This window comes from Amyelois transitella, chromosome 3, assembly GCF_032362555.1.
Source record: "Amyelois transitella isolate CPQ chromosome 3, ilAmyTran1.1, whole genome shotgun sequence".
Classification (NCBI taxonomy): domain Eukaryota; kingdom Metazoa; phylum Arthropoda; class Insecta; order Lepidoptera; family Pyralidae; genus Amyelois; species Amyelois transitella.
This window is the reverse complement of record NC_083506.1, coordinates 2,280,346-2,290,420: the sequence shown is the minus strand read 5'-3', so window position 1 is coordinate 2,290,420 and position 10,075 is coordinate 2,280,346. Positions and strand designations below refer to the sequence as shown.

The 10,075-nt window shown below is 38.0% G+C and overlaps 1 protein-coding gene across 1 annotated transcript; it reads right to left on the bottom strand.

The window, feature by feature from the left end:
• Nucleotides 1-200: 200 nt before the first annotated feature.
• LOC106133468 (probable peroxisomal acyl-coenzyme A oxidase 1) lies at nt 201-9,663 on the bottom strand. Its single transcript, XM_013333199.2, has 14 exons — nt 9,492-9,663; nt 8,298-8,460; nt 7,792-7,960; nt 7,306-7,429; nt 6,881-6,971; nt 6,081-6,234; nt 5,394-5,554; nt 4,567-4,729; nt 4,051-4,241; nt 3,402-3,545; nt 3,025-3,130; nt 2,020-2,172; nt 1,082-1,198; nt 201-641 (listed from the first exon to the last, which is right to left on the bottom strand). The coding sequence occupies exons 1-14, from the start codon at nt 9,607-9,609 to the stop codon at nt 498-500; spliced, it is 1,998 nt and encodes a 665-aa protein (XP_013188653.1). The 5' UTR covers nt 9,610-9,663; the 3' UTR covers nt 201-497.
• Between the last annotated feature and the right edge of the window lie 412 nt (nt 9,664-10,075).

Genomic DNA, 10,075 nt, shown 5'->3' with positions numbered 1-10,075 from the left:
TTGTTTTTTTTTTAATTGTTTTACTAACTTTTAATCGCCTGCCGCTCTATTCTTTTTAAGTTGTCATAAACAAACAAATCTGTATTTCATAATAAATTTTATTACGTACTTTGAAATAAAAAATACTTTGTCCTTCAAAGTATAGACTTAAAACATAAAATAAATCTTTTAAATAGGTTTGAATAAATAAAAAACGGGTGTATAAAAATAACAAATTTATTTATACATCACTAGTAAAAATTAGTCTTAATACCATCACAGTTTTTGATTTAAAATAGAACACAGATTAAACACAAAATTAAAGGTTTTACACCATAGAGTTTGGAATATTATAAATAGAAGAGATAGTGATAAATCATTTTTATTATATTACAGTGTCTAGTTTGAGATTCTTTTGTCAACAAGGAGCTGTGGTTCCTCTTTTATACCACGAAGTTTTCAACTATCGAAACGTTTCTTTATTATTAACATAGCTAATGAACAAATTATTATGTATATCATAGCTTTCCCTGCATGAAAGGCTTGAGATACTTGTGGAAGCTATCGTTAACGGGCTGCGCGTTGAGCGGACTCTTCAGAGCCTCCTCCATCAGTCTCTCATACACACGACCGTCGTATGAACCCAGAGTTGAACATAACATCTGGAAAAATAGACTATGTAAACCTTAATCTTAATTTAAAAAATATAACTCTCAATTAAAACTTTAATTAGTTGCATCTCTCCTAAGACTACGACCCAGAACTATAAGTTAGGTAATTAAACCGATGACACAAGATTCCCGACTGGCCGCCATTGCTCTGTTGATAGAGAAACCTTACCTAGATTGGATCATGATAGTCGCACTTGACGAAGATGCTTATTCCCTTAGTCGCCTCCTACAAACTTCACGAAATAAAGATGAGGAGGTATTTTACCTAAGTTGTGAGAATCACACGACTGGTGTTATAAATATGTATAACACCTCTTTCCCGGAGTGGCAGGCAGGGACTACATCTTTCCAGAAATCATGATTCCTGCTTACTTCTTTTGCTTTACCCACATTCATCAATCATCACGTTATGATGATGTTTCACAACTCACATCGTCAGTAATGTCAAAGGCATCCACCAACCCCACAGCATTAGGTCGCATCTGAGTCAGCAGGTCTTCGTACCAGGCTTGCAGCCTGTCCACGTCGCCACTTGTTATGTTAGTGTACTGAAATAAAAAATACAAAAACGGTTATTTATAATTATATCAACTTGCAATTCACTTTATACATACATAAATTCACGTCTATATCCCATGCGGGGTACAAGCCAACAGTCTTAAAAACACTGATTGACCACGTTCAGCTGTTTGGCTTAATGGCAGAATTGAGATTCAAATGGTGACAAGTTGCTAGCCCATCGCCTAAAAGAAGTATCTCAAGTTTATAAGCCTATCCCTTAGTCGCTTTTCAATCCATGGGAATGAGATTTCCATGAGAGATGAGGAATGAGATTCACTTTATAGTATATGATATATTGGAGATAAATATTTGCAATAATTTGTTTGAGTGGAAAAAATAAAGGATAAGTCCGTCATAAAGGATAAATTTCTTTTGAACAATGTCATTTCTGCACTTTTCTTTAAGTAACTATGTAGGTACATTTAAATAAATGTGATTCTGACATTATTATCAGATCTGAATTTTATATAAAATAATAAAAATCATTTATTTCAGGTTTAAAAACCTATATAGTGTTAGTGACAGAACATAATTATTAATTTGAACATAATTATTAATTTTATGTTCGATTTCCGAAACAGTTATCCAAAAGAAAATGGTACTTTTTAAGTAATGTATACCCCATGGAAATCGAAATAACATAAGACAAAAGAAATGCTAGTTGTGAAGGTGTCATAAAAATCTCAGATATGACAACAAGGTGTAAGATGACAACATAATGTGTAACAGTAATTAGTTGCGATGTCACTTTTTCCAGTTTTTACAACTTTTAATAACTTATTCCGAATATTTAAGCGTTAAGACATACCCGGAGTAAGTCATTAAGTTTCTTCAAAGCCCAATAAACTGCATACAACTCCACTAGGAGCAAGAGTACTGGCTTCAGACAAGATGATACAGTGTCAGCTATCTTCCTCATCTCCTCGTGAAAGGTAGAGATGATGATCACTCTGCAATGGGCCTGGAAACAATGAAAGCATATATGGCCTATAGATTAAGACCGTTATTTAGACTTATCTAGCCTGGCGGAAGATCCTTCCTTTGGTGGCGGTCGAGCCGAATTATCGCTCCCGCTACACATAGGTACATTATCATCAATCTCCCATTATTTACCTAAGTAGATGGAAAGATAGATAAAACTCTTTATTGTACCATAAGAGTTAAACATACAAAACAGCAGAAACCAGACAGATATGGTACAAAAGCGGACATATCGCTGATGCAATCTCTTCCAGTCAACCTTTGTTGCAACACGAGTAAACCGTCTTGAACCGCAGTCCATGAGTAAGTCACTGTACTCCTGGCGTTTTCGATTGCGTCCTCACCCCTCTGACGAGTGAACTGAATAATCCAGTAGTGGGTATGCATACATACATACATATGATCACGTCTATATCCCTTGCGGGGTAGACAGAGCCAACAGTCTTGAAAAGACTGAATGGCCACGTTCAGCTATTTGGCTTAATGATAGAACCGAGATTCAAATAGTGACAGGTTGCTAGCCCATCGCCTAAAAGAGGAATCCTAAGTTTATAAGCCTATCCCTTAGTCGCCTTTTACGACATCCATGGGAAAGAGATGGAGTGGTCCTATTCTTTTTTGTAATAGTGCCGGGAACCACACGGCACGTACGAGTGGGTATGTACGGTATTTATAACTTTGTTTACTGGAATACAAAATCAAGCTTGTATAGCTCATAGGTGAAGTCATTAGCTCTTGTCAAATGAACCGAAATAAACGCGAGAAAGGACGAAATATATAGCTAGCGAAGTACAAAGGTATGATTAGTAATTAAATACTTATTAAGATTTACCTCAGCTGCAGTTACCAGCTGAATGGAGGTGAGGTTCCAGGCGTCCTCATAGCACATGCCAGATGACATACGTTTCTTGATGCTCTCCACGCAGGATGACACGTTTCTACAATCACAAAAAAAAAATCAAATGTACTTTAAAAACAAACCAAATGATTTGTGTACAAAATTTAAAAAAAAAGTTAATCTGTGGAAATAATAAATATTTAATTTGAAGAAGTCGAAATGAGCCGCATACCAAATTAAAATGAGATGAAGAGTGAACCTGTTCTGTCGCTGTTTCGCTTTTTATTATGACGTGAAACGGGATAGCGCTAGTTTTTCGCCCGATAAAAACTGCTGCTCTGTCTGCTGAAACCACACGCTAGATTACTCACCTCATAGCAACAATTTCTAAACCATTTATGATCCCTTCCACGGAATTTTCCCATTTATTTGTGTTTGTCTGAGCGCTCTTGAAGTAAGCTACTGTCGGTGTCAATTCCTGCGTGTTCATTGTTTGCCAGGACTTCACCAAAAACCTTGAATTAAAGTAGGTAATCTAAATTAACTCATTTATAACTTTGTTATTTTGAAGCACACACTATTACATACAAATTTGGATATAAATTTTGAATAATAAATTTAAAATTTATCGTAATTATTTTAATAGCTACCTACATTAGTACAATTATTCCCTTTCATCACTACACAGCATTATTCTCAACTCGAAAGTTGTCTCTACTTTCTCCATAACAACTCGGTTTCGCTACATATTTTTGCCGTGTGGTTCCCGGCACCAATAAAAAAAAGAATAGGACCACTCCATCTCGTTCCCGTGGATTTATACGCGTAATTATATGTATGTATGTATGTTCTGAAGCGAACATACACTACTGTTTAATTTAAAATGAACGTGGCCTTTCAGTCTTAATGCGAGACTATTGTTTCTGCTACCCGGTAAGGGTTAAATACCTGATTGTATATACTTACTTACGTAGATATGTATGACGCTTCAAATGCTCACAACGAACTCATCCTACTTGCCTGGCAGTCTGAAGGAGCAGAACAGTATTCTCGCCCTCATAAGTGCAAGCAGCGGTTACCAGGCCGTAAGTGACCGGGAGGCTTGAAGACTTCATGTAGCCGTGACCTCCGCACGCCAGCCGACAGCTTTCCACGTAACTTGCCGTATCTGATGTGCTTATCGCTTTCAGGCAGCAAGCTAGCGCGTGCAACTATGGAACAGATGAGCTTATTTGAGCAAATTGGCAACATATATACATACAAATAATCACCTATGTATCCCTTGCATGGTAGACAAAGCCAACAGTCTTCAAAAGACTGATAGGCCACGTTCAGCTGTTTGGCTTAATGATAGAATTGAGATTCAAATACTGACAGGTTGCTAGCCTATCGCCTAAAGAGGAATCCCAAGTTTATAAGCCTATCTCTTAGTTACCTTTGAGGACATCCATGGGAGAGAGACCCCATCTATTCTTTTTTCTATTGGTGCCGGGTACCGGTACCACACGGCACCAGTGTGTTTTATCATTAATTTACCTCTGACAATCTATCCAAGTTTCCATCATTCAACTGCTTCGTGATGTCGTGAAAGGTTTCCCATAATTTGATCCCAGTTATCCTCTGGGCGTGACTGGCCGCTATGCCGATAAATATCTTGTGTTGTTGCGTCAGATAGTCCAAGATTTGAACTTCTGGTTCACTGAAAAATTAATAATTTTTTTCCATCTATTTTCCCATCATTCCAACTACCTACATTCACAGCTCTTTGTTTAGTATTAGCAGAATTAGAGATCCGCCAAGAACACTATTTTTTAAATATATATATCTATAAATAAGTCTCGGTTACATCCTCACCACTCTAGTGAGGAGCCCAGGGCAGGCCCTTTGGCATACATACGTACATATTGTCACGTCTATATCCCCATGCGGGGTAGACAGAGCCAACAGTCTCCAAACGACTGAAAGGCCACGTTCAGCTGTTTGGCTATTGAATTTCAAATAGTGACAGGTTGCAAGCCATGTAATGGTTCTAATCTTAAGGGCCGGATAACACTAGGCACGATACGGCGATATTTAGGCTCTTTATCATGGATTCAGGATTGGGTGTGTGTGAGTCAGATTTTTACAGTAGAAATTTGTCAATATACTAGCTGTTAAATATTTTGAACAAAGCCAGGAGGAAGAACAAATATTTTGAACAACACTCATCACTGTCAGTATCAACGTGTACTTATCTAAACACTAACTGACTGGAAAGATAAAAAAAAATGAGACACCAGAAACCAGCAATTGCTAAAAATCTTTCTTTGTAAATTGTGAACCCGCCAAGAAGTGTGTAGTACGAGTATGTAATAAATACCGACCACTCTTTGATCTGCGACTGTCTCCTTACAGCAGAGTACCGCGTGGCTATAGTGACGGCTTTAGACAAGTAGTTGACGCTGTCGAACACGATGACCACTCGAACAAAAACCATAGCACCATAGTTCAGCTTGCTGTGACGGGACCTCACGTACGTACCGTCCTGAAATGATATCGATATTAAACCATGCATTACATATTCATTACTTCAAGTCCATCCTATGACATACATAGGCCATGCGTTAAAGCCTGTCTCCAGCCTCTCAACCCACGTGAATTCCAAGGGGACTTTGGAGATGTGACCACGATCCATAGGATCGGATAAGTTATGCCCCCTGATACATATAAAATCGTGGTTACACATACATACATAAAATCACGCCTCTTTCCCGGAGGGGTAGGCAGAGACTACCTCTTTCCACTTGCCACGATCTCTACATAGTTCCTTCGCTTCATCCACATTCATAACTCTCTTCATGCAAGCTCGGCGGTTTCGGGTATTTTTGACCTGACCATTTTTGTTACACATACAGTTACCTGAATTTGCAGGTTTCCTCACGATGTTCTTCCTCGCCATAAGAACATCCAAAGACTACATGGCCACTAAAAGATTTGAACGTGTGCATTAAGTTTTCTTTTAGTTGCTAAACGATTAGACACACGTTCAATGCAGTGCAGTTATAACTTACCTCTAAAACTTGAGCATGTTTCATAAACATCTGGTTCCTGGGTATCCGGACATTATCCAGCCCGAGAAAGCCATTGTTGACCGCATTCAGACCCAACTTTACGCCTATATCGCCGACCTTAATCCCTGGTAAGGGCATGTGGGTTTCTTCTTCTCTGAAATCCAAAATTTCCTACTGACATTGTTTAACGAGCGTCGGTGTTCGAATCGGTAAGTTGCCCGGTTAAAATGCGTGATGCTTAAAAAGGCACAAGTTCGAATCCAACCTCGATCATATACAAATAACTATTTTCGAAATTAATGTGCTTTAGTTACATATACGGCTGCTCTTACGGTGAGGGAAAACATCGTGAGGAAACCTGCACATTCAGCCAACTGAATGTGTTACCGTGATCAATCCAATACGGTCAAGTTTACCTGCAAAGGTTGCTAAGGTCAGATGGAAGTCGCACTGTGTAAAAACCTGACTTACCCAATCCAAGATCCAGTGTCAAAGGCATACTCCTCTCCAGATGATGAGGACCGACCTAAAGTCAGGAAGAAGAATATTGTTTAACTATACGCTGTACTCGTATCATAGATTTCGGAACTACTAATAATAAGACTATAGAAGTGGTAAATGTAATGATGTACGTCATCGTTGCATTTACCAGTACTTACTTTTTTTCTAAGTTTCTATTACATACATACATATAATCACATCTATATCCCTTACGGGGTAGACAGAGCCAACAGTCTTGAAAAGACTGATAGGCCACGTTCAGCTATTTGACTTTAAGATAGAAGTTTCTTTTGACTAACCTAATCTGTACCATGAAAGAGTGGATGCCATGGCACTCTCCTTTAGTGTATAGCTGTGCTACGACAATACAGTAGTTGGCAGTGTGTCCCACTAAAAAAAATATAAATTTAGAAAAAAATACATTCATGAATTCAGGGTGTTGATGTGCATTCAAAGACTTAACAAATGCATTGTCTTCTTCTTTTAAATTAATGTAACGGTTCGGTAGAACCGTTTGTAGGTCTAATGACTGTCGCGATGTATACATAGATTATTCTTCTGTTTCAGACTCCAATACGATTAGTGCATCAAGGTTCGATCCCTGATCATGTATAACAAACTTCTGGCTATGTCTTGGATGCTATAAGTACTTTATATTAAACGGAAACAGTTATGGATTTGGCTCACTCTGTTCTCTAGATGTGCGAATTATGTTCTTACTTACAGCCCCCTGGCCACCACTTGTATGAGGAGAGTGTGGGTGTGTTGAGGACAAACTCCTTGGTGTCGGAGTCGTACGTAGCCGTGGTCTCCAGTCCTCGAATAAATGTCCCGTGGCCTAACTCCGTCTGCAATACCGTAAATAGTTTCATTAGTTCCCTCATCATCCCCCTGGTGTTAGACTCGGTTGCGGCCTCACCTATCTGAAGAAGACCTTTTTACCAGGATTTTTACAGAAAGCGTCTCCCGTCTGACCTTCAAAACCTTAAGAAGAACCTAACCATATTGAAGCATGGTTGAACATTCAATTGCCTGAATGTGGAGGATTCTCAATGTATTCCCTCACCGTAAGAGAGGATTTCCCGAAATTTCTACGTGGACAGAAATAATTGTGATTTATAGTTTAAAGCGAGTGGAACCACTGGCGTTTTAAGTATATAAAATAACACTACAACTGACGATTACTGTACACAATTATAACCAAACGTACTTGAGCATAGCTACCAATGATGCTGCAGTTCCATGCTCTTGGCATCCAGTCCATCTGCTGCTCCTCCGTGGCTTGAGACATGATGGCCGGCATGAACATTATGTAGTGCAGCACCAATGCCGACCCATCCCGCAGAGTGGACGTCTGCAGGAGCGAGGAGATCACGTCCCTGGATGTAGATTTATTAATTTTAGTACCCTGTTAATTTTTTCCTAACTGTATTAGGAGGGCAATATTAAAATATATCGAGTTAAAAAAAATCTCTTCGTTTTAGACCGTATACAGCTTGAATTGTCCTTTTTTGTAGAATGAAAATATGTAGTTTCTATGACTGATGCTGTTCCCCAGAGCAGTAGACCCTACGACATTAAACTATCAAAATAATTAAAATATACTAGCTTATCCAATCCCAAACCTATCTCTTAGTCGCCTTCTACGGCATCCATTGGATATATATTAAGAGGTTCTATTCTAAAATGCTGGTAACCACAAGGCAAACAAGGTACCTGTAATCCTCGATACTGCTCTTGCCCTCTGCCTGCATCTCCCGGACTATGTCGAAGGCAACCACTGACTTCCTGATGCCGTTCTCGTAAACCTCCCTGTTGCTGAGGTAGTCCTCCGGCACGTCTTCTTGGAACAAGTGGTTTCTGCTTAACATCCTCCGCGCTGAAAATCTTGCTCGTTATAACTAGGTAGCCTTTCTTGCTCGTTATAACTAGGTAGCCTTTCTTTCTCGTTATAACTAGGTAGCCTTTCTTGCTCGTCATAACTAGCTTTTTATATACATACATACATATATATATAATATGTATATTATCATCGTCGACAATAAGTCGTCCCCATCCGTAACGGTGACAACCAACTGGGGCTAACAGTTTTTGTTAAATAAACTATTTTGTACTAACAGAAGCGGGCACTCTGTCCGTCTTACCTACGGGTATTGACTATTGGTTTATGTAGTTAAAAAAAAAAGAGCAAATATGGTATGTCTGAAATGTCTATTGTATATGTAAATATTGTTCAGATTTCAGTTTGTACCTATAATTTTCATAAGATGTGTTATACCTACTTATTATTAACAATTATAAAAAATATTGCATGCCCGAATGGGCAAACTGTTGTTACTATTAAATGTATTTCCATGTCTACAGATAAGATAAGCTTCTACAGGTAAGCAATAAATATGTATTTTTAAGTTTGAGTTAAAAATCTCTTATAACTTAAAACCTGTGTTTTTAATGTTTTTCAGGAAAGAGAAAATACAAAACCACACATCCTTACAAAGTTTCGTACCTATTTATAATATTGGTAAGAAGTAGGATGGTACAAATACATATGGTTAGGTAAAAAATCGTAGCGTAAAGTTAAGTAATGATAAGAAAAAAATCATATCTTTGCTAATTTTTCAGAAATTGCTGAATTTTTAAAAAGTCTTCTTTATCATCTCTTATAAATATAACAAACTAAGTATACAAACTATTAAAAAAAATATTATTATAAAAGTAATTTACATCAACCGACTTCAAAAGAAGAAGTGACCCTGAAATCGAAATAATTATTTGAAACAGATTTAATAGTGTTATTTAGACAGTTACCTACTCTTATCAAAAACCAAAACAGCTTTTCATCAGTACACTGCCCAAGTACCTACCTACCTACTTTCAAAGTCCAAGCATCAATAGTGACAGGTCACTCACCCCTCTCTCTGCGCTTCGAAGTTTTCTCCGAAGATCCATCAATTACTGTTGTCAACTCCTTAACATCAAACGTACACTTATTTCTTTCGTTCTGCAAATCTTTATTTACTTCAGTCATAGTTTTAAACGACGCGACTGCTCGGGTGCGACAAACATTCACTACTGGTATTTTAGTCATTATGAAAATTATGCGAGTCAACAGCTTAGGACTAGTGCACACTCAACCACTTCCATTGCATATGTTGTATATGCAGGTCAGTGCATTATCAAGTGAATGCACGGATTAAGTCAGTCGGCCCTTCATTATTTTGTTTTAGACAACCATGCATAGCTACGGCCTGTATCATTTACCTATACAGAGTCGTCTATTATCCGCCAGAGATGATAGGGTTTTGTCGATCTTGTGAAAACTTTGCCTGAAACTGAAACAGGAAAAGGCGGGCGCCACTATTAAGTGACCTAAAGAGTTTTTCACACAAGTAACTAACTAGGTAACTAAACGTTTTGCAAGTCATGAGAAAATCATAATTTATTCAACATGGAAGGTGAAGATAAAGGGCAAAAGATAAAAAAAAATTTAGGAC

Bases quoted from the DNA above. Each gene is read 5' to 3' on its own strand.
- LOC106133468 (XM_013333199.2), bottom strand. From the start codon at position 9,609: ATGACTGAAGTAAATAAAGATTTGCAGAACGAAAGAAATAAGTGTACG. The intron at 6,235-6,880 runs GTTAGTCAAAAG...TTTGGATTTCAG, and splicing joins TCTTTCATGGTACAGATTAG to AGAAGAAGAAACCCACATGC. The intron at 642-1,081 runs GTGAGTTGTGAA...CTATTTTTCCAG, and splicing joins CCTTTGACATTACTGACGAT to ATGTTATGTTCAACTCTGGG.